We start from the raw sequence: 22,827 nt of genomic DNA on the forward strand, positions 1-22,827 counted from the left end.
AGAGGGAGGGTAGATGGAGTTCTGAAATGAAACACAGGGATGCTGGAGAAGCACAGAGGAAGTTTAATGCCATCCATTCCTAAACAAAGGCAGCTTTAAATGGAGCTGTTGTCATCCAGAATTCAGAGTTCTCCCCCCTCTATGCACACGTCCAGCTACATCAAGTCTGGTGAAATTCTCACACCACAGTCTCAACACAACACGCAAAACTAAGTTAGGTACAGCTTAAACACACAAATTTCTTCCGAATCCATCCAAGTCTCTGGAACCCAGATTCTTCATCTGTTCTTGCAGCCGGGGGACAGACTATTTCGTGTAGTCTTAAACAGCAGTGAAAACGTTTTTGCCAAGGGGATATTTGGTATTTACACCTGAGATATCTGAGTTTTCTTCAGGTATTACCACTGTTCATAAAACCTCTGCATACATTTAACATACACAACAGTTTACATGAAGTTTACTACTGTATCCAGTACGATAATAAATATGAACAAAACCTAAGAGCTGACAGTACAACAAGAGTAGAACTGTTTTTCTTAAAAAGTGTTTTGGACTTGATATTGAAATGTTAAAACCATAATAATTATTCTGCTTTCTCTTTGTCAGGCAGCATCAAAAAAAGCAATCAATCCATCTTGATCACAGCCATCCAGCATTTCCAGAAGGAGAGGAACTTTGGTTTTCACATTGGTGCCTTTAAATTTAAATTTGTCTATGAAGAGATCTGTGATCATACCTGCAAAGGTAAAATTCCAGGAATTATTATTTATTTTCAGTAGAAGTAATCTCGGCTTTTAGTTCATTATTATGTACCAACTATTCTAGCTGCTAGAAAACAAAACTTTTTTAACTTCACATTTTAAACAATGTGTAAATTGTAATTGTAAACAAATCCCAACCATTTATCTTTTACACATTCCTAAATGCCATTCTAAATTTGAACACTATCTATGACCATGTCCGTAAGGACAAGAATCATCTAAATCTAAGCAGCTATCTAACTATTTCACGTTTCTGGACATTAAGCCCCATTTAAATAAAGCTGAATTATCAACAAACCATAAAGTCTCTCAAGATGTGCAGGCTGTCTCTTGTATTCCTCGAGCAGCTGATCTGCCTCTTCCAAAATGCTGCGGTATTTTGGGAGCAGGAAGCCCACATTTCCTTCATGAACTTGTAATTCCTCAAAGACAGTTTAAAATCGTAAGAACTAACAGCATGGAAATAAGAAGAAATTAAGCTTGTGTACGTAAGAAGGAAGTACTTCAAAGGAAAAACAATCCCCTTTGAAACTAGCATTACTTTCAGAGTGCCTGATTTTCTAGTCCTCTAATGAAATGTCAGATGTCACTTGTCACTTCACAGACTGGATTCTCAAAATCCTGTGTATTCCAGCTTCCAGCTCTGAGTCAGAACAGGATCATGCCATACAGACTCAAGCCTTGACCATACTTTCATTTTTAGAATAAGTAAATTCCTAAAGAAGTGTAGCACACACTGAAGTCTGAAGGTGAAAGTAAATTCTGAAAGTACCACTCAGTTTGTGACAGCAAAAAGTTTGGAAGGCCTCTTCTAAAATGCCTTAGAGTCTATCACCAGACCAATCTGGGATGGTCAATAGTATGGATCTTTTTATCCTCCAGAGAAAGACACTTCTGTTCTAGACAGGAGGTAAATATGTTGTGCACTGTGAGTCTACTAAGATAACAGCTTTCATCAACCATTATTTTACTGCCTATCAATAAGTTATCATCCAAAAAATGAGTGACGAAAAATGTGTCGAAGATTTGCTCTCTAAAAAAAGCCCAAAACAAGCAAGATGTATAACACCATTATTACTGCACAAACACAACACACATTAAGAATAAATTCTCTATTATTGTTTACATCTCTGGTTTGCCAAACCAAGCTCAAGTAAAAACACTTTTAGTGATAATAAAAATGGACACTTTTCTTATTGGTAGCCAGCTTTTCTACTAGCCAAAGAGCTCTGGCAAGTATTTGATACCCCCAAAATGACAAGAGAGAATTGGTTGTCAATTTTCACCTCCTCTCCCATTAAATAAAAAATACCAACTTGATGATGATGAGTTTTTCACAGTAAAACCCTGGTTGTTGGAAAAAAAAGTCCAAGAACTGAGACAAGCTTCCTAATTTGTAGCTCCCAAAGACTGTTGAGGAGGGTATTAAGCAAAAGATTAAAAAAGCAGGTAATTCAGAAATTATGAGACAATGGTATGATGGTCCAAAGCAAAGAAGTTGCATCTGGCCTGGATGATCTAAAAAACTATAAATATTAGTGGACAGAGACAGAAGGAGCCAGAAAATAACAGCAAGCTAGAAGAGAACATTAGATGATAAAGCTGGCTGCCTTTCTATTGTCCAATTTAAGCATCCTCAACATCAGTCAGTATCCCTACATGTTATTTACTAATTATATAGCAAAAAAAGGGAATTTCCCTTGAAGAAACCTTTCTCCTGGACACTCAAAATACATGCTTTAATTTAAGGGAACAGAAAGGGAACTGATCCCCACATGACACACATCTGACTTGAGCCATGATTTGGGATCTCACAGCATAATTTCCCACAAAAATCAAACCACAGGAGTTCAGATACTTACTCTCAAAGCATCTATTAAGTGAACCTTCTTGGCCAGCAGCTGCTGATACTCTAATTTAGGATGAATAAGCTTTAATGTGTGCCTCACAGATTCTTCATTCACATCTAGCAGGGAGTGAAAAAGAACCCAAACAAGCCAATGAGCACTACACATTCCATTTATAGGAATATCAAGTGAACTGAAGGACAACAAAATAGAGAAGAAATTTTTACCATATGATATGTTGAGATTAATCTTCCTTTTAGTAGCCTCTTTGGAAAGCACATCTTTGAGGATGGATATTGTAGAGATGTTGTCAGACTTAAAATATCCCTCACCTTTTCTGTAAAGAAAGAAATATTTTAAATGAACAAACTTAAACACATATGCATGCATTAGGTTTAGTAATTGTATTTTACCTGTAGGTACTTTCAAGCTGTGTTCCCAGGAAGGTGTTCTGAAAATAAAAGGTGATGCACTCTCCAGGAGGAGTCTTTTCAGGCACCTCAGGCAAGCAAAACACAACCCAGGAGTGAATTTCAGCAAAACTGAACTGGCCTTTGAGCATCAATGTATTCATGGGCCTGTGACATTGTGAAATTAAAAGGGAAAAAAAAAAGTTAAGAAGGAGGGACACTGTCCATATAAAAGAAGTTTATTTCTATGTGGTGGTTTCCTTTTAATCAGTACCCTGTAAAAAGTCAGGTCTCTCACTAAGTACAGATACATATTATAGCTATTTTTCTGTACTTCAAGATGCAAAGCTAGGTGCACATTCAAGTTTTACCTCCAACTAGGCATGTCAGATCTGGAAAAAAAAACACAAGCTGGAAGTTTTTGATGTCCTGTTGCAAGTTGTTAAACCTGAAATTTAGGACAAAGGTAAATAACTGTCAACAGCAAATATGACTAAGAGAGAGCCTCAAGAGCCTCCCGTGCTGTAAACCCCTGATGTAGCATTTTTATAAACAGCAAGGCACAGTGGAGTTCATTTGCACACTGAAGCCTTTGGTATCATCCCTTCAGTCTTTCAGTTTTGCTTTGCACAAGCAGATCCTCAGAGGCAATACAAGATCTTAACTGAGAGTGGACAAAAATCCATGAGAAATTGTGTAAAATGCTAAATTCCTAACACAGAGATATGGGTAAAAAAAGTGTTGGCTCAGTTTTGGGGCCAAATTAGCAGTGAGAAAAAAAATAGAGGAAAAGGGTGGAGCAGAGAATGAGGCTGAAACTGAAAAGACACAGTTAGCAACATCGGAGTGTTTCCTTTCTACCACACCCTCAGCTTTACACATGGGGCTGCACTATAACCCAGGGCAGTAATATGAGAAATAACCCCAAAATAAGAATGACAAGGAGCCCATTTAATCTGAATTTTCTATTCAGAAACACATAAAGTTGAACTACAGGCTCAAAAGTGTGGGTTAGGGGTTAGAAATTCCATGCTTAAGTTTACAGAGCAAATGTTTCTGCTGGATTGTGCCATTTTTTCCAAGTGAAAAAAGGCATTGATTTTTCTTTGCAAATACCTGTCCTGGTCAATAGAATGAGTTCTCTGGTGAAGTGAAAGCGGCTTAATTTGATATTGATGAACTTGACAGGTTTTTGGTTGAATTCTTGGAGTTACATATGCCTGAAGTGTGCCATACTGTCCTTCAATCGATCGAACCTTCAGAGAGAAAAGAAGAACCCCCAGAAAAGAAGAAAAGATTACTTTAGCACTGTTTGGAACTTCGGTGAATATTCAAAGTTTGTTAAAGAAAGACTGCAGTACTTCAAGAATATTTAGAGTACTATATTTACTTGATAGTGCCACTATAAATAAAGCAGATGAGTTTTAAAACTGAATGGAGCACTGTCCAATGAAACGCTGCTTTATTAGATGAATGAAAAATTAATAAAATAACACCCACTAAAACTCATTTTCTTATCAGTTAAAACCAAAAACCTCAAAATTGAGAGTTTTACATAAATACACATTAGATTAGAATGCTACAGTAAAAAAAAGAAAACCTCATGCCTCTGTGCACATTGAGGATTTTTCTAATCAGGATTTCCTTCATTATTTCCCCTGGTGGTTGCCATAAAATGTGTGAATTTGGTGGATCCTTAAAAATAAACTCTACAACACCCACATGCCTTTAAGTATAATAAGCATGGAATAACTGGATTTGCTTCCTCTCCAAGATACAAATCCAGTCTATATTCCCTTGTCAGTCCCTGATGCAACTTCCTTCAAACAGCTGAGAGGATAAACAGTTCCAGAGCTTCTTTCCCACACCTCCCTCTGCTTTAATTTCCACACATCGCCTTCAGAATCCAGTATTTTCCCAATCCATGATGTCCCCACTGCTTTCATATTGGGACACTCAAAAGGACCCCAGGCATGTCCTCTGACATAACATATCTTTAGAAGCCTGTAGAAATCCTGAAGACAAATAAAAAGGAATACAAGCCCCAGATTAGAGGGTTCTCAGGAAAGAACCAGCAGTAGAAACTGGACTGATCCAGGAGGTAGAGAACTCTCTATTGCAAAGCAGGAATAACCATTAATTAATTGGGGAAAAACATTTTTGAGCATTTTACCTTAAGTTCAAGTCTTGTAGTATTTGCTTGGCATCTGTAAGTTGCAAGAAGAAAATTGCTATTTGGCTGTAAAGAGAAAAAAAAACAAACAGGAAAATAATACAAAATAGGCCTGTGAATTCACAGAATTTTTACTCCTCTGTCTTACTTGTAAACATCTTACAGTAAAGTTTTTGCTATGCATGTACAGCTATTTACAAGAGTGAAATACAAAAAAGCGATCCTTAGTTTCAGTGAATATTCCAATTAGTTTTAATTATGGTAGCTTTTTAAAAAAAACCCCTCTCTGTAAGGGGAAAACAATCAAAGCCTCTTACACTCTTTAATATCTCTACAAAGACTACATAGATACCTACTTTTCATCTGAAAAATGCATGTCAGCCTGCCCCACTCATCTGCAAAATTAGTTCAACATTCAAAACTAAAGCTGGATAAGTCAGAAAATACACCCAAAAGAGCACTAAGTTAGTCATCCTAAATGGCAAGAAACCTAAAACAAAAAAGCTGATTTCTGGGAGCTCCAGGGCAGAACATTGATGTTCAAATTTAGTTCTTAAACCTAAAATAAAGGACTGTTAGAAGGAAAAAGATTTTATAGAAGATTTTATAAATACTAAAGTAGCTTCTAGATTTTCCCCCTGGCCCTCAGTGTCAATAGTAATTCCATAACTATTTAAGTCTATAATTATTATGCATAAAAGAAAGTACGCAAACATTTGACTCCCCACACAGCAGAATGGTCACATTCTAAAGAGATTTTTTTAGAAATTAATTAAGTAAGAAATACAGCACTCTTCACCTAAGTTAGTTAGAAGTAAACATGCATGATTCAATGAAATGCAGAGAAGAGAGCAATATTGAACGTGTCTCTCACAATCCTTCTCAGGAATGAAAAGAAAGAGAGCAGATATTTTTGCTCATATTCAGGTGCCTTTAACACCTAATTCTGCAGTATCTCTAATGAAGCTGTGGTCTCTGCAATTACCAGATGAGTAGTTTAACTGAATGTATTTAAAATCACAGATATATAAATCCACAGATATAAAAATATTTTTTACTACACACTATTAAGAGTTTCCATCATGCCATCTCTACAGACATCACCCCCTCTGTTTCACTCACCTCAGAATCACAGCTGCTAAAACTAACAACGGCAGAATTTTTGTCCACATCCAGCAAGTCCAGTGGGACATCACTCTGCAGAACACGAGGAAGGAAAAATAAACAGCTTACATTCCTGAGTAGCTCTGAGTGCATTTATCCTCTAGCTGTCATCAATCTTTTTAATAAGGGAGAGGCAAGAAGATTGCTACATCTGAGAGGCAAAAGCCTAACAGACATGCAGCTTACTACTTAATCCTGGAGGAACATGATGATCTTTCTCTTATTTTCTTACAGAGTCCTGGACTCCTGGGGGGCTGGCTTACAACCACTTCAATGCAAAATCTGTAACTATCTTTCAGACATGAAAGGTAGGTTAAACAAGTTCATTATTTCCCGTTTAGCTATGGAATCATCAGACACAAATTAGCTGTAGCTTAGCATTGCTCTGTAACACCCTTAATAAAAATAAGATTTTTATTAAGAAGTGAAAAATAAAATCCTAGTTGTAGAAAGTAGTTCTTTCCCATTTGTTGTAGCAAACTTGCCTCACAAATTCCTCCTTGTCACATTTTTCTCCCCATGCATTTCCCAGAAGAAGGTAATTCAGTATTGCTACTCTTTCTGACTATCAAAGATGACATTAATTTCAGCTGATACAGTAGGAGGAATAATTAATTAAGGTTGCTGTGATGGGCAGGAGTATTTCTCCCCAACTGCACACAAATCAGATGCTGTTCCATACTGAAAGTGCACAGGTGGCTCATAACATTCTAAAATTAATTTTCCACTGCAGAGGGTACTTAACCGGTGAGTGAGAATGTGCACCTCATTTAAGATTTAATTGGTGTTTAAATAAGGACACGCCAAAGCAAACACAAAGTTACAAAGAAACCTTCTATTACAGCAAGCCCTTTGGTCTATTTTGGTAATGTAATGTTGCTCTGCTCAATAAAAAATTGTCGTGTTTTTCACCTAACAGGCATTTACAGCAGTTATTTCAATACTGCAACAGTCAACACTTCAGTTCCCTCTTGCAACAATCCAGACTTTTAAAAAACCACGCACTTAAGGTGCTGTAACTTGGCTTTTTGAACTAGAAAGTCTCTGAGTGTTTTATTTATGCATCAAGAAAGCCAACAAGAACAACCCCGCACTGACCTGCACCAGGACATTATCTATAGCTGTCTGCACCTCCAAGATGAGGCTGTAGCTGGCATCATCCTTGTTCAATGTGAACTTGTCATTCACACTGAATGCAGGTACTGAAGAGACTGCAGTGCTGGACTGAGAGGACTGCTGGTATTTCTCCCGTTCCTGAAGTACTTTCATCTGCAGTTGTTCCAATTCATTCCTAGAAAAGGGAAACCCCTTTTAATGACTTTAAAAAAGCAACTATCAAAGCTAGTCTATAAATTAAGTAGATTAAACTTAAAAAAGGCAATCATGTCCTCCATTTGCCAGCCAGAAGTGACTGATGACTCCCACATAGCAAAGATAAAATACAAACATGTAGATTTTACATGCTCCTTGCCTAAAGAGGTTGCTTGAGACACAGGAAGGGACAATCCTTTTCTTTCAAGAGTACAATTCATTTTAAATAATATGGTAGTGGCTTCTTTCCTGCCATCATTTAGAAGCTATAGAGCAGCATGGAAGAAAGGACTCTTACCTTGCTGATACTGAGGAAGAAAGCATTAAGACATCATCATGTGAAGGCAAGATAGAAAAAGACTGGGAAATGAGGCTGCTATTCATTTCTACTTTGAAAAGGCTTGATATTTCTACTTTGAAAAGATTTGATTCTACTTCTAGATATATTAATGATAAAGAAAATCCAGTGAGATAGGAAGGATAGATGACATTTCAGTTTTTAACATTTCAGTTCTTCCATTTAAATTTCTTTCTAGCGCAATTACCTTAAGGATGAAATCTTGCTCTGCATTTCTTGACTTAATTTTAGTTCTTCACCTGATCCACCTTCTCTATGGACAGGTTCTGTAGTCAGTCCTGTCAGCCAGCCTAAACCAATATATGAAGTTTATATTCCTTACAAGCTAAAAATAAAAATTCTACACTCAGCTATTGTATGTGTGCAGTGATGTTTGTTCCACATACTGGGTAGTGAGAATTGAGCCTAATTTAATCATTTTCTGTATGATTAATCCTAAACACTGAGCATTTTTTTTATGGGTTTCATTCTTAAATTGGAGAACATTACTTATTCTTTTTCATTAATTACTTTGAGCAATAAATCCCTCTGCGCCAGTTTTTAATTGAGCACTTGGATTTTTTCTCACCTCTCTTTTTCTGACAAAACCTTGAATTATTGGCAGTATTATAGCTGATAACCAAACAAAAGCTGTGCAATGTGTTTATAGTAAACTGTATGCTCCTCAGTGGGCTTGGAGATTGAATTCTGGTGGTTGAAAAAATTTATACTTTGCTTATTAAATGACATTCATTTTTAAAAGTGAATGCTAATTGATTATATTCTGACACCTCATGCACGATATGCAGACTTGAATGGGCGTTTATAGCTCTAGCGAGCTGCCAAAATCATTCTAGTGCCCCAGGGTTTATCTTGGAAAGCCCACAAGGGAACATGGGCTTTCACACTTTTTTGCTTTCTTCTATGATCAATGGATCTTTACAACATTCCCACTAAAAGAAGCCACAAAGGACTTAGGCTGTAACAGTACTGTGACAAATCATACCAAAAATCAATTCATATGAGGTCAGGTCTTTTGATCACCCGAAGACTGTTTCAAACAGGTACTTGGAACACCATTATTTCTCTGTAACTGAGGATTTTATCTTGCCAAATGACATGATTTCCATTACAAGAAGTTTCAATAGGTTAAATTTTAGCACTGAAGGTAAGCAAAGATGGAGAATTAGCAATATTTTAAGTCCCAGCAGCTGATGATATGCAGCATGTTTGCCGTGACCTCTGTTACAGCCAGACCAATAGCTCAAATTCTACAGAGGAACTGCTGAGATGCCCCATGTGGGGGAGCTTCATATTCTACTAAAAGCCAAATCAACCCCATTTAAAGCCCTGTGAAGCTGAAAATTAATGAAATTATGTAAAAGACAGAAAAAAACAAAAGAAAAGAATGCCTACCAATATTTTTAATATATAAAAGAAATTTATAAATCATTCCTTCACACATAGCATATACATTGGTTCATCACAGTAAGGCAGCAGTTTACACCAAAATAGAGCCAATCACTGTGTTACACACTATGAATATCTTAAAATACAAAATACCCATAGTTTAAGTGTAGGATACACTTTTTTAAAGTGTACATATTAAGAATAGATCTTTTCAACAAAACGTTGTTCTGGTTCCAATCAGAATGAAAGATTTTAAGAGATGTGAGCTGCACAAACAACAGAACCTGCTTCATTTTATCATCTCACCACACATGACATTTATTGTGTCACTGATATGAAGCTTACCTGAGTATGTGGCTGCTAAGATTTCATCATAGCCATCTTTTCCCACACAGCCACCCTGGATTGATGCAATGCTCTCTGACAAAGCCTTCAAATAAACACATTCAAGCAGAGGGAAATATCACTGCATCCTTTTTACAAGTTTTTAGAACATCCTACTCCTCATAAAAAACACATTAAAAAGTTTAAAGCAAAACACTGATAGACAATGTTTTTCCAGCAGGAATTAGCAATTTGAAGTGAAATGATGAGTCTGGATCCAATTATTATTTAAAACAATTGATAACCAAAGTAATTATGCTCAGTGAAGTCCTGACAGCTTCCATGAATTAACCTGTAAATCTCAGACTATACACAGGACTCTCATTTTTTTCACTGAAAGAGAAGCTCTGTGTTAGGTTTCACCCAGCAGCCGACTGCGCCAAAACGTTAACACACACTCTATTTTGATTTTTGCTCAAATGAGAAACATTTCACATTCTGGTTCTTACATGTTTCCATACTGCTTTCAAGTTCACATGGTCAGTGTCACAAACCTCTTAAAAACAAACCACACATTTTACCAGTAATGATCATGTAAGTTTTGAAATACAGATTATTTTTTTAATGGATGTTTTCTTCCAGCAGAGTATGAAGGCTGTGGACTTACATAATCAAGTTGAAGGACAGGCTCATCGGCACTCTCAAAGTTATAGATCTCTATCATTCCATCATCTCGTCCAACAAGTAATTCCTTAACTCCATCTCCCAGAATGTCAAAACTATCAATACACAGAATACCTAATCAAAAAAGAAAGCAAAGCCATTTGGTTCATCTTTATTAGTTTATGGCACAATAATACACAGGACACACTTGGTTACATGGAAAATGACTCTTGGTCAGCTTTTAAGAGTAAATAATGAGATTTTTGGATGAGTCCTCTAGAGGGGTGAAGTCCCTCTCCTGTGTTTCAGGTTCAAGGTTAAAGGCTAAGGCCATACTTGGAAGCATTTAAAGAAAATAATGTGGTGACAACTCTTATAATTAAATTAAAATTATAATTGAATATAAATATATTTGTACATTCCATTCCTGATCTTCTCCTTTCAAAGCAGTATGGGCTAATAGATGCTGCAGAAGCAGCATACCAAGGCTAAAACTGTGAAAGTTTTGATCAGTTAGACCTTATTGTGGAGATATATTCCACCTTCAGACAAAACCCTTTCTTATGGCTCTTTAGAGACCTTAAAACCACTGAACATGTGATAAATCTGGCAGGTATATTTGCCAAATATACACAAACTTAGAAAAATGATAAATATCTCAAGCAATCATATTTGAGTCAACTCTGTTTTACAAACACCACTTAAAAATACTTTAAAAGTAAAAGGATGCTAAGCTACTGGAAATAATATGAACACAAAACCCAATGCAAGACAAACTGATGAGAATTATTTGTAAGAAAATCAGAAGAATGAAAGAGTCATTTTGCTATCACATACTGATATTATCACAATATGCCTCCACAGTTATCTATGAATAATATTTCCTGATCATCCTACTTGTAACAAAGCCTCAGATATGCTGGAAAGCTAAACAGTGACACATTGAGACATACCTCCTCTCTTCTTTTCATTTCCAATTTCCCACCTTGGTATTGCCTTGGTACCAGTAACCTGGGTGACACCCAGTTTCCCATCAGAAGTTCCATACACAATTTCTTCCCCAGAATCACCTGAACACAAAAACTGAATTTAGAATTGATTCAATCAGGTATAGCCACTTAAAAATGTGGTGTAGCTCCAGCCAAAGGGAAAAGAAACCACTAAATTACTGCTGTGCAACAGGACTGTCAGGCTTCATACTCAGAAACAAATTCATGAAAACTGCACCCATACTTATTATTTCTTCATGGCTATCACTATTCTGTGTAGGACTGCACCCCTGCACTGGAGTTCTGCTAAAAACCATTCAGAATCTATTTCTATATATTTCAGCAAAGGTAGGCTGAAATATAAAGACTATTCAATGGACTTTACAGAAGAAAAATGGAGAAATCCATTCAGAACACACAGCAATGGTGAACGTTGTGCCAAAATTTGAGCAATTAAGAACTACTTTTCCAAAACAGCTCTGGATGTTTGTCACACAATCTTAACTGAAACTAAATTAAGCACTAGATTAACATCCTAAAGAGATTTCTATGAGGTTAGAGCAGATTAGCAAGAAGGATGATCAAACTATTTTAAGTTTGAACCTTCAAGTCTTAGTTTATCTCAGCTCTACTCAATATTCTCATTCATCCACCTACTCCAGTTATGGAAAGCCATATGTAAGAGAAACACAAACCCAAAACTTGGACAAGGCCCCCAAAAGTCCAGTTTGTATTTACACTGTGAGACCCCCTTGTATCTCACTGCTGTTGTAAGAGGCCTTCAATTAAATGTCACTATAATTCAAAACATCTAAACCAGTCATCTCTCTGTGTCTATTTATATGCAAAAAATTACCTCACACTGTCACTCGTCTGCTGCATTTTTAACATCATGTTAAAAATCAAGACAAAATAATTAACAAAAACAAGCTATAAAATCTTATAAGTACAGTAAGTAATGCTATTAACTATGTATACATTCAAAATCTTGTTACCCCCATTTCCATTGCTCAGAGCAAGAACAGTAGGTGGTCCAGGAACTTCTACTTCATACAGTAAATCAGATCCCTGGAGACAAAGAGAACAATCTTCAATGAGTTGGAAAAAAAACCCTAACCAACAAAAACAACAAAAAAGAACAACCCCAAAACACCAACCACAAACCAAATCAAACCCCGCCAAGGACAAAATTGTTATGGATCATTGTAACAGGTAAGATTTACTTATTCAACCTCCTATGGGAGAACCATTTCTAAGCCAAAACCAGGGTGAGGTCTGTAGAAATAAAATGCAGGACTCTTGAAATGTGTTGTTAACATAAAAAATGATCCAGGAACTCATCTGGCAATTTAATTTGTTAAACCACTTAGTAATACTCAGACTTGTCACAACAACAATTTATGAGAGGAAGAATTTCCAAACTGATAAAGACTTAAGGAAATTAAAAGTGTATGTGAGCACTTTTAGTTAGAAGGGATCAATTTGTTATCTGCTTCCACCTCTGAATTCAAAGGCTGTTTATAGTGGGTTCATTAATTCTCATTTTTTGCAAGTTTATGAGAATGATTTTCCTTTAAAAAAACACAAGAAAGGGAAGGCACCAGCAGCAACACTGCCCAGTAAGGCACAATACACTGATCCTTATGATGTTTAAGCCACGCTGATATGCTGATTTCCTTAATAGTTAGTCAAATTCCAGAGCATCAATACATAAAACATAAATAGGGAAACATTTTAACCTGCAACACCCTGAGGACCCTGTCCTGACACGCAAGCACCGGTGTGATGCAGTTCACTTTGTCTACAGGAAGGCAGAGAACATCATTGATTTTATCTCCTGATAGGAAGTAGTGTTGGTCCTTGCAGTCACAGTAATGGTTATAGATGTAACTTGCACAGAGAAACAGATCTGCTCCTGAAATGTGCCTGAGGAAAAGAAAACACTTCCTATAGCATCTCGCTGCAGCAAGAGTCTTTTATGCTTTTATGCCTTACTATGCTTGCAGTTCCAAGGTATTATGGGGCCCTGCAAGCTGCTCCAAGCTCTAAAAGTTCCTTATAAATACTAAACCAACATGGTTTCTATAGCTCTCACAATTCTACTTTGTCTTCAGGTAAATTCCTAAGAATATATTTTTAGAAATTCCATTACTGGTTTTTTTTTTTTTTTACAATATTAATTCTTCTCAAGCTGATTTATCTATGACAACATCTTACAACACAACCCAAAAAAGATTTTGCTACAGGAGGTATGCGGACAGGACAAACTCTGGCAATAACCCCAGCTCTGCTCACTTAAGATTTTGCACTGCTGTGAGTGCCTCCAGACCCCTCCCAATTCCTCCTACACTTCCAAAACTTCTCCATGATATTCCAAATTCCTGCTACAGGTCGCAGCACAAACTACAGCTGGACTGGCACCCAAGTGTCACCTACACAATATGCTTCAAATCACTTCATAAAATTATAAACTATCAATCTGCTACAGCTCTCAAAAATTGCAACGTATCATACATACATAGCTTTGATGCTTTCAGTAAGGTTAGTTTCAAAGGAAAGAAACTGCTTCCCTCTTTTTGTGAAACCTCTGACTTCTGATCCTATAGCCACAAAAATTTTCTCTTGTGGTGTATTAGGAGCTCCTCCCAGCTCCAGTCTTGAGATTTTTTGTCCTGGCAGCGTCTTGAACACTGGCTGTAAACAGAAAAGCAATTTTCATCATCACAGTATCATATTTATGAAAATCATTTAATATAAAGGATAATAAATTTGCTTTACAATTTCTGGCAAAACTAAGATGTGATGGGTTGTACACAGACAAAAATAATCTGTGCATTCATCTTCAGAATCAAAGAGCAATCATGCATTTTATAAGTAAACAAATATAAAAAGATTTAAAATGTAATAAATTAAGACTTAACTACTTCAGTGTTATTCATCCATGGGAAAAATGCAGCACTGCTGTTAGCTCTTTTGTTTGTGGTTTTTTTTGGTTTTTTTTAAGAACAACACACACACACACACACACACACACACACACAAACACTCTCTCCCTCTCATATGTTGCACTTTTATTATTCCAGAAGTCTGCATTAATTTGTGTTGCGACAGAATTCTTATGAGCTAACCACAAACTTCCTGGAGGGGACAAGAAAACCGATGAAACAAAATAATAATTTCTTCTTGATCTGGGCGTAAAGAGCAATCAGTCTGACCAAATCCCTAAAGTGATTTAATGAATATGCAGGTTTTTGTCCCATCACAGTAGCTGTGTACGTGAACAGGCTTAAGCCCAACTTAACTGAAGTGCAAAAGGTGTAGAAAGAACTTTTTTGATGATGATCTGCACTAGTGTCTGACTGTGTAAATGTGGAGGACCCTGGGCATAACCACGCATGACATCAGCATGCCCTCACCACAGCTAGGTATCAGTCCACAGCTCTACCTAGACACCTTCCACAGGTATCTTATTTACCATGTCAATAAAAAATGGCCTTTCAAAGTTCACTGGGAAGAATATTTCAAAAATAAAATTTTTAAATTGAACATTTCCACTTACCACAGCTTCCCCCTTTTTTATGCCAAAACACGTAACGACCCCATCCTGATCTCCAACAACCACCTTCAAAAGCACAACACTTTGTTATTTTTTATTACACAATTGTGATTTTAAATAATGCTTTTCCTGTATTCACAGCATCACAGAATGGTTTGGGTTGGATGGGATATTATAGACCCTGAGCTCCAACCCCTCTGCCATGGGCAGGGACACCTCCACTGCTCCAAGCCCCACCAAGGCTCCTCCAAGCCCCAGCCAACCTGGCCTTGAACACTTCCAGGGATGGAGCATCCACAGCTTCTCTGGGGAGCCTGTGCCAGGGCCTCACCACCCTCACAGGGAAGAATTTTTTCCTAATATTTAATCTAAACCTACTCCCTTTCAGTCTGAAGCCTTTGCCCCTTGTCCTGTCCCTACATGCTATTATAAATAGCCGCTCTATTATAAAATAACTGGTATTTTCATATATTTAAGGACTCAAAATTCAAGAATAATTAATTACATATGGGAGTATGCTTTAGAAATCTATATAAAGTGCTACAGATAAGACACTGAACAGCAGTTCAAGTACAGGCATTTAAAATCCTTTTCCTGCTTCTCCTTGTAAATGCCAGCAACCATGAGATGAAGACATATTTGGGAAGAGTTGTATTTTTATACTGAGACTTTATTATTGAAAGGAAAAAATGTATTTTTATTTCAATTTAGTTTCCTTAACTAGGATTCCTTCATTTAAACTTATATTAAGAAAAACTTAAAAATAAATATTTCATAGAATCACAGAATCATCAAGGTTGGAAGAGACGTTTAATGTCATCAAGTCCAACCATCAAGTTGTCATTATCACTGTAACCCCTAAAGCAAAGCACCCAGCGCCAGCCCCAGACACCTCTGAAACACCTCCAGGGACGGTGACTCCACCACCTCCCCGGGCAGCCTATTCCAATGCCTAACAGTAAAATATTTTTTCTGATATCTAATCTGAATCTCCCCAGTCTCAGCTTCCAGCCATTTCCTCTAGTCTGCTGCGTTACTAAAACCAAAACACATGAACATAGAAGAACTCCCTTGTGGTTTCAGCAAGGCCGTAAGCTATAAAAAATTCCTTCCTAGTTCTGAATGCTTTTCAGTCACGAATTCAGATCTTTTTTCTATTTTTTCCGAAGAAAGGCTTTCCAAGCCCCAAAAAGGGGGTTCCACAGTGTTCCCCTGTGATGTCCTCTATCTAAGGGAACTCTGGAGACGATTAACGATAGGATGAGGCAGAGGACGGCAGAGGCAGCAAAGCCTCGCACCAGCCGGTACCTTCTGCGTGGCCTTCTTCCCGGAGGCGGGCAGCAGCCGCATCGTCTTCTGCGCCGTGACTCCCACCTGTGGAAGGGACGCTCCTGAGCTGGGCCCGGCGCACCGGGCCGCGCCTCGGGCCGCTCGGCCCCGCCGGGGGGCTGCCCCTCGGCCCCGGGCGGCCCGTGCCGCCTCGCCCCGCTGTCGGGGCGCCGCCAGCCCACCTGCAGGTAATCCACGCGTGCCAGGCTAGGCTCCATCGCTCCCACGCCACTCGCGTCCCTCCCGCGGGCACGCCGCCCCACCGCCCCTCACCGCGGCAACCCCCGCACGGAGGCGGCCTCCCATTGGCTGGACGGGCGGCCGGGGGCGGGGCTGAGGGCAGGAGGGCGCTGCGATTGGCTGGACCGCGCCGAGGGGCGGGGCCAGGGGCGGTGGAGCCCCGGGGCGGCAGCGGCGGCTCCGCGGGGAGCTCCGAGGGGGATGCCGAGCTCGGAGCTCCGCGACGCGGCCGTGCAGGAGGAATGCTTCATTTAACAACGAAGCATCACGGCCGTTATTGGTCAAAATACCCGCCCTGCACGGAGTCTGAGTTCAAGAAACAAATCTTTCCTCTTCCCAGAGTAAACACGCTGAATTCCGAAAGGCTCGGTGCGGGTACGTGTGTACACTGACGTCAAACAGTGCTGCTGCCATTGCATTCACACTTACCTGGCTTTCAGCAACTCGCTGTGGTCATAACCGTGAGTTCTGGGCTTACACGTGTTACTAGGGTCACTAATAAAAAACAAAGGTTTCAAGTAATCCTCCACTCATCTCTAGTTGGTTTATTGTAGTATGAAAAATCCTATTTTGTACCCAGACACTGCAAGAAACAGAGTATTGTGCTGTATCTGTTAATTTTGGTCTTGCAAATTTAGTGCAAAGAATTCTCCATATGTAGTCATAAACCTGTTAAAACATCAGCAATCAATACCACTATAGCTTTTTAATGCATAAATGCAAAAAAATGTTATGATAGTTCTTGCTTTTAGACAATTAAAACGAAGAGAGCAATCTTTTTGTGGTGAGTTAATAAAAGTTCCTAAGACTAAATTCCAGAGAAGCTGTACATAAAGTTATTTAGTGCTAAAAATCTACAATACATTTTTTCAAGTATAAGATACTGAAATATTATTGCCAATAAATAGTTGTGCTGTAGTCGAAGCCACGGTTCCTTTGTTGAATCATTCACATCTCAGCATATTAGGATTTAATTTCTCACTGAGTTTATGTATTAAAATTGCCAACTCTTCTGTTGCTTGGGACTTATCCTCCAACAGTTCGTAGCGAAGACTGGAGATGTCCTGTTTGATTTCCTTTAATTCACCTGTATTAATAATGGAAAGAAACACTTGTTAGCAAAATTTAACCTTCATTCACTACCCTTCTGTTGCGTCACATTAGTGCCTATTGCAGATTATCATCCCAAAATGTTTGTCAAAGCAGGTACAGGATGGGTCAGGAGGATTTACTTCTTCATTCTCAACAAGATGTGTGTCTCCACCCCTAAACAGTACCAAAGGAATTTTAACAGTCCACTGAGGTCTCACATTGTGCTCCACATGTATGCAGAACATCAAAAATCCACAAAGTGCTGTACAAAGGTTAATGAATTAATCACAGCAACACTGCTGAACAGCTGGTAAATATTAGTGTCCACTTTTTAGAGAGAAAAGGCAAAGAGGTTGGTTTTTTTTTTTTTCCTGAAGGGATGTGCCAAGATAACAGGAAAAGTGTGGCAAAGCTGGCAGTAAAACTCACAGCTTCTGAGTCTCTCTCCTCTTCCTTACCCCCATCCTTGGAATTAGAAAAAGTCAACCAATTTAAAATTATGTTACAATTTGACACAAATATACAAAATGCATTTAAACCAAAACAGCTGTCAAGGCCAGGCTCATAATAAGAAGCAGCATATTTCCCGTTATAGGATATTCAGTTCAAGAGCAAAAGTTTTTTACAATGTTCAAACTGTTCTTCCAGCAAGTGTGAGTGATGTGAATTCTTACACAGTATCTGGATAGCATTTGTCAGGTATGAAATACAAGAGCATGAGGATGCACCTACATTCTCTAGTGATGCAGAACAAGGAAATGTCCCTAGACTATTGTTAAAATAGATGTAGTACATAGAAACACTGAATTTTTCTATTTAGGGTATAACAGACTTCAAAAATTGTGTCTTCAGAGGCTGGGTCTGTACTTTGGGTACCAAGGAGATGCTCATGACACAGATCAGCAGCTTCACTGTACAGCTGAGGAGTGAAATTCAGGGGTTACCTGCCCTGCTCAAAGTGGACTTTCCTCTACAAAACCCGGTGCCAAAGGCAGAACCCTGAAGTCAGTAAACCCTGATTCTTTTGTACTGTCTTGCTAATTGAAACACATCTCTGCCAACATCAAAGTGGCATCAGGGACCTGGAAAGGCCTGGCACTGCTGCTGACAAGACAGCAAGCTCAACATGACAAACAGTCTTTTCATCAGTCACTAGGTAGACGATTTCCTACATCACAGAGTAGGAACAAGAGGAAAGCAGTGGGAATTCAGGAGAGCAGCACACTGACAGGATTCACTTTTAGAAGCCTCTCTGCTTTTGTCATAAACAATCACAGCTCTGTACAGCCACACAGGATGGGGAAGTGTCAGGATGACAGTCAATGCACAATGCTGCCTTTTGAAGGCACCGAGCGGGATTTAATTTAATCCTTTTTGCTCCCTGCTTCTCGCTGCAGCAAGCAACTAAGGTAAGCAGAGAGCAACTAAGGAGCAAAATAGAAGCTTTGCTGCCTTAGCTGAGCAGCCCTTTCAGACCTCTCACATCAGATATGCACACAGCTGCCTGATGCTGCCATGCCAGTAAAAGCTCTTCTGACCCCAGGCTGTCCATCACTGCATCATTCTATTGCTTGGTAACATTCTAGCTAGAGTTTTTTGTTTGGGGATCTGCCCAGAGCACAGGAGTTTCCTTGCCGTACTGCAGGCCTGTGGTTTATTCCTGGAAGGTTGGAGGAAGGAAGACAACATTTGCCTTAACCCTATCCCAGTGGTGAGTTAGGGCATGCACCTGGGACATGCACCTCTCACAGCTGCCAGGGAGCTCAGACCCATTTTTTCTCAAAATGTGTCACACTAAAATAGTGGTTACGTTTGTCATTTTTTATCACAATGCAGCTGACTATGGAGCTTTGTTTAAGGACGGGCAGCTTCACAGGTGATTATTCCTCCCAGCTTTATGAAGGAAGGCAAGACAAGTAGTTCATGGTGTAAAGTGGTAAATTGTGTGTTCACTTGAATGAAATGGAGAGAAAGATGTCCTGCAACTCTGATTAGGATTCTGGAAGCGTGAATATGGTTAGTGGCTCCTTTACAGATTTCCTCTGTGCATTATGTCTGTGCTCTCATTTTCTATCTGTAAAATACGGCCCATAATATTTCTCAGTTCTACTTCTTCATTTTTTTTGATGACATGGGCATACTTGCATTACTATCTGGGCCTCAGTACATGTGAAACAGGAATAATCCCTCTTTTCATTCAAAACCCCCATGCATCACTGTAATACTGGCTCTTAATACAACATGAAAAAAATTGTCTCTCAATATTGCAAAGCCAGTTTCTTTCTTACCTTCATTGACTTCATCATTTTCTTTGTCCACTTGTGCTTTCAGAACATAACGCTTTATCAGTCTCTTCATTATTTGCTGCCAGATTAAAGCAGTTATATAATCAGGTGATATTATATAATTAAACATTATTCATTTTTATTTCTTTACTCTCTCTGTCACATAAATAAAAGAATGTACAGGCCCAGATGAAGCAGTTGCCTCACATGGGCTTTTCTGGGGGCATGCTGAGAAAGGAAGGGAACCAGCCAACCTAGCTTCCATATACCCTCCACAGAAACCACCTTCAGATGTTTGCTCCTAACACTTTCCCAACTGGGACATCAAAGACCAATTTTAAGTACTGCGTGAGCTAGTTTTGAAATGCTTCAAATAATGGGGCTTGAATACAGTAACAGTCTTTTTTTTTCCAAGGAGCAACCCAGAGTTTGATTTCTACAGGAGGTTTTCTTTATCTGGTGAAGGCAAAATGGACTTGAAACCCAAAATTCTGCTAGAACCTTCTCACAGTTCTATTACTCCGAACAGTGATTACTGTATGTACTTACCTGATAGCGTGTTGGCTGATTGAGAATGCTGTTAAAACTGTGGGATTCAAAAACTCTGGAGTTTGATTGAGTGAAAAGGTTTAACTAGGAAGAAATAAGACAAAAGTAAAATAAATTATGGAATTCACAGTTAGGATTCAGCTCGATTATTCTTTTTCTTTAGACACATTGGGGATCTTTCCATAGTCACTATGTCAGAGTATTATTTAAAAAAAAAAAGAGATTGTCTTGAATTACCTGTTGGCTTTGTTTTGTGTTTTTGTTTTTTTTTAAATGCTGATAATTTTAGACATCCTTTTCTGAGGAAATAGTGATGATTTGGAGGCAGGTATGAGTGGCCAGAGCATGAAGAGACCCTCTAAACTGGCTTTAACAAAGAGCTGTTGTGGATCTGCACCTTAATCACACTTGTCACTACAAATACATGCTCAAAAGCAGCTCTGCTTAGTTGAAAGGAGTTTTCAAAAAAAAAACCCAAAACATATTTTCAGGAATACCAATACATTTTTAAAAAATGGTCATTATTCAACTGTGCAAGGACCACGAAGCCATCTGATCCCAAACAATTTAGGAGGTTTGTAGAAGTGGGCTAGAAACAGAAGAGGAAAAGAAAAGTCATCTTGGCATTGTGACCAATGCAGAAGGTTTGTTACTACCAAATCAGGGACCTCCCTTTTCCTTCAGATACACTGGTGGGGGTGCAAATAAAAAAGGTGTATCCATAGTGTTCAACCCACTACTCTGTACCTGTCGTTAATTTTCTGTGTGGTCAATTAAAAGTCACCAAATCAGTTTCTGTTCATCTATAGTAAAACAAATACAAATTACTTTTGAAGTATGGCTTTCAGTCTTGGCAATACATTGGGCCTTGGGCCTAGCTCATAAAAAAAGCCACATGTATGCTCTTTAACCTGTCTATACGCCAGCTTGCTATCAGTAAAAGGAGGGGAATTGTTACCTAATTCTCACACAGGCATTATGACACTGCATTCCATTCATATTTGTAAAGAACATTTAGATATCCAAACTTAGAAATGCTGAAGATTATTATTGCCAATCCCACCTCTTTCCAGCTGTCTTCTGCTTGGACAGCAGCAAGTGAATTATCACACTGACCACACTTTCCCCTTCACTAGAACAGGAAAAGAAGAAAGTTTTCTCTCCTTAACCCTCCCCCCTTTTTTTTTTACTCTGAGCTAAATTTTTTTCTAATGAACATTTAAAGCATCTTTAGTCAATATTCAAATAACTTCTTGTGGGAATTATTTGCATCTTTGAATACTCAGCAATTTTTGTTTTCATTGTGTTTTTCCAGTCATTGGATTTTGTTGTTCTTATAAAATTTATAGCTGTTTTTTGTTTTATGCAGTATGTTTAGGCAGTCTGAAATACAGATCTATTAACCTAAATGATTAATTACTGTACTATCATCAGAAACACAGATCATAGCCTAAAATGTAAAAGAAAAGAAGACTGCTGGAATGGACACACAATTCTTCACTGCAATGAAAAGACCTCAGAACCTACCCTAGATTTGGAGTTGCCCATTCCCATTTCGATGTCCTTCTGTAGCCGTCTCCTCCTGCACTTAGAAAAGTTAATGATCCTCATGATGAAATAGAAAAAAGATTTGGGGCTTGGTACAAGACTGAAGGGTGGAGGTAATGTTTTTCCATCATCAAAATACGATAACCAGAGTTTAGAACGAGCGAACTTCCACTCTACATCACTGTCATCCTGTGTTAGGAAATAAAAACAGACATGTTCTTGGTTTTTATGAAATGCAAACTTTCTTTCACATGAAACTCCTTTAAATAGCTTTCTGGTTTTACATAAAATGCTATTTGCTTGCTAGTAAGGCTTCCAGCATTTTTGCAAAAATGCAACCATTTTACTTAGTCTATTTTAACCAAATTTCAGTTGTCTCTTTACGGCAACATTTGATTGAGAATACTTAGTTCAAACACATGAAGTATTTAAACAAACATTATTTTTGCACCGAGGGAAAGCCAATATATAAACTCCTTGCTATTTAAAGTGGAGCTTTCAGGGGTTTTGAAAGTTTTGTTTTTCTTATTAAAGTGGTCACATGAGTTTGGTACTTGCACAAGTGTTGAAGTATTAGACTCAAGGGAAAAATGGCTTAAAATGGTAGTGCTCACAGCTTTTTACATAACCAGGACAACTAATTCTGATTTATAATGGAATATAAAAAATACAAACTTTGTTGTCATGAAGAAATTGTGTTAAATACTGACCAACAAAATGTCCTAATACATTCTTACTGAAGTATTCTAAGGCTGGATTATAACTCGTTTTCTCATGCTGAATTCCCTAACATTTCCCAGAACTCATTAAAAAGACTGGTAATGACATACCCATTTGTA

General features: G+C 38.3%; 2 protein-coding genes across 4 annotated transcripts in view; both read right to left on the reverse strand.

Moving 5' to 3' along the window:
- Nucleotides 1-40: 40 nt before the first annotated feature.
- On the reverse strand, nt 41-16,604 carry BBS7 (Bardet-Biedl syndrome 7). Of its 3 annotated transcripts, XM_085057813.1 has the most exons (19): nt 16,457-16,604; nt 16,254-16,319; nt 14,949-15,011; nt 13,908-14,083; nt 13,129-13,315; nt 12,385-12,457; nt 11,354-11,470; nt 10,405-10,535; nt 9,759-9,843; nt 8,212-8,314; nt 7,454-7,646; nt 6,314-6,388; nt 5,192-5,257; nt 4,135-4,274; nt 3,022-3,186; nt 2,836-2,945; nt 2,624-2,727; nt 1,060-1,183; nt 41-736 (listed from the first exon to the last, which is right to left on the reverse strand). In XM_085057813.1, the coding sequence occupies exons 1-19, from the start codon at nt 16,490-16,492 to the stop codon at nt 603-605; spliced, it is 2,148 nt and encodes a 715-aa protein (XP_084913939.1). In that variant the 5' UTR covers nt 16,493-16,604; the 3' UTR covers nt 41-602. The 3 variants fall into 3 exon arrangements, with proteins under 3 accessions (XP_084913939.1, XP_084913940.1, XP_084913941.1); XM_085057814.1 differs by lacking the exons at nt 16,254-16,319; nt 16,457-16,604 and adding an exon at nt 15,520-16,232; XM_085057815.1 differs by lacking the exon at nt 41-736 and having other exon boundaries at nt 1,149-1,210.
- Nucleotides 16,605-17,044: 440 nt separating this feature from the next.
- Nucleotides 17,045-22,827, reverse strand: part of TRPC3 (transient receptor potential cation channel subfamily C member 3) — a 34,426-nt gene continuing 28,643 nt past the window's right edge. The window contains exons 9-12 of the mRNA XM_085057812.1: nt 21,968-22,177; nt 20,441-20,524; nt 19,895-19,970; nt 17,045-17,601 (exon numbers count right to left, since the gene is read on the reverse strand). Coding sequence (XP_084913938.1) covers nt 17,459-17,601; nt 19,895-19,970; nt 20,441-20,524; nt 21,968-22,177 — 513 coding nt within the window. The 3' untranslated portion in view covers nt 17,045-17,458. The remainder of the gene's footprint in view (nt 17,602-19,894; nt 19,971-20,440; nt 20,525-21,967; nt 22,178-22,827) is intronic.

Source organism: Lichenostomus cassidix, chromosome 4 (assembly GCF_008360975.1).
Source record: "Lichenostomus cassidix isolate B80296 chromosome 4, HeHo_3.0, whole genome shotgun sequence".
Classification (NCBI taxonomy): Eukaryota; Metazoa; Chordata; class Aves; order Passeriformes; family Meliphagidae; genus Lichenostomus; species Lichenostomus cassidix.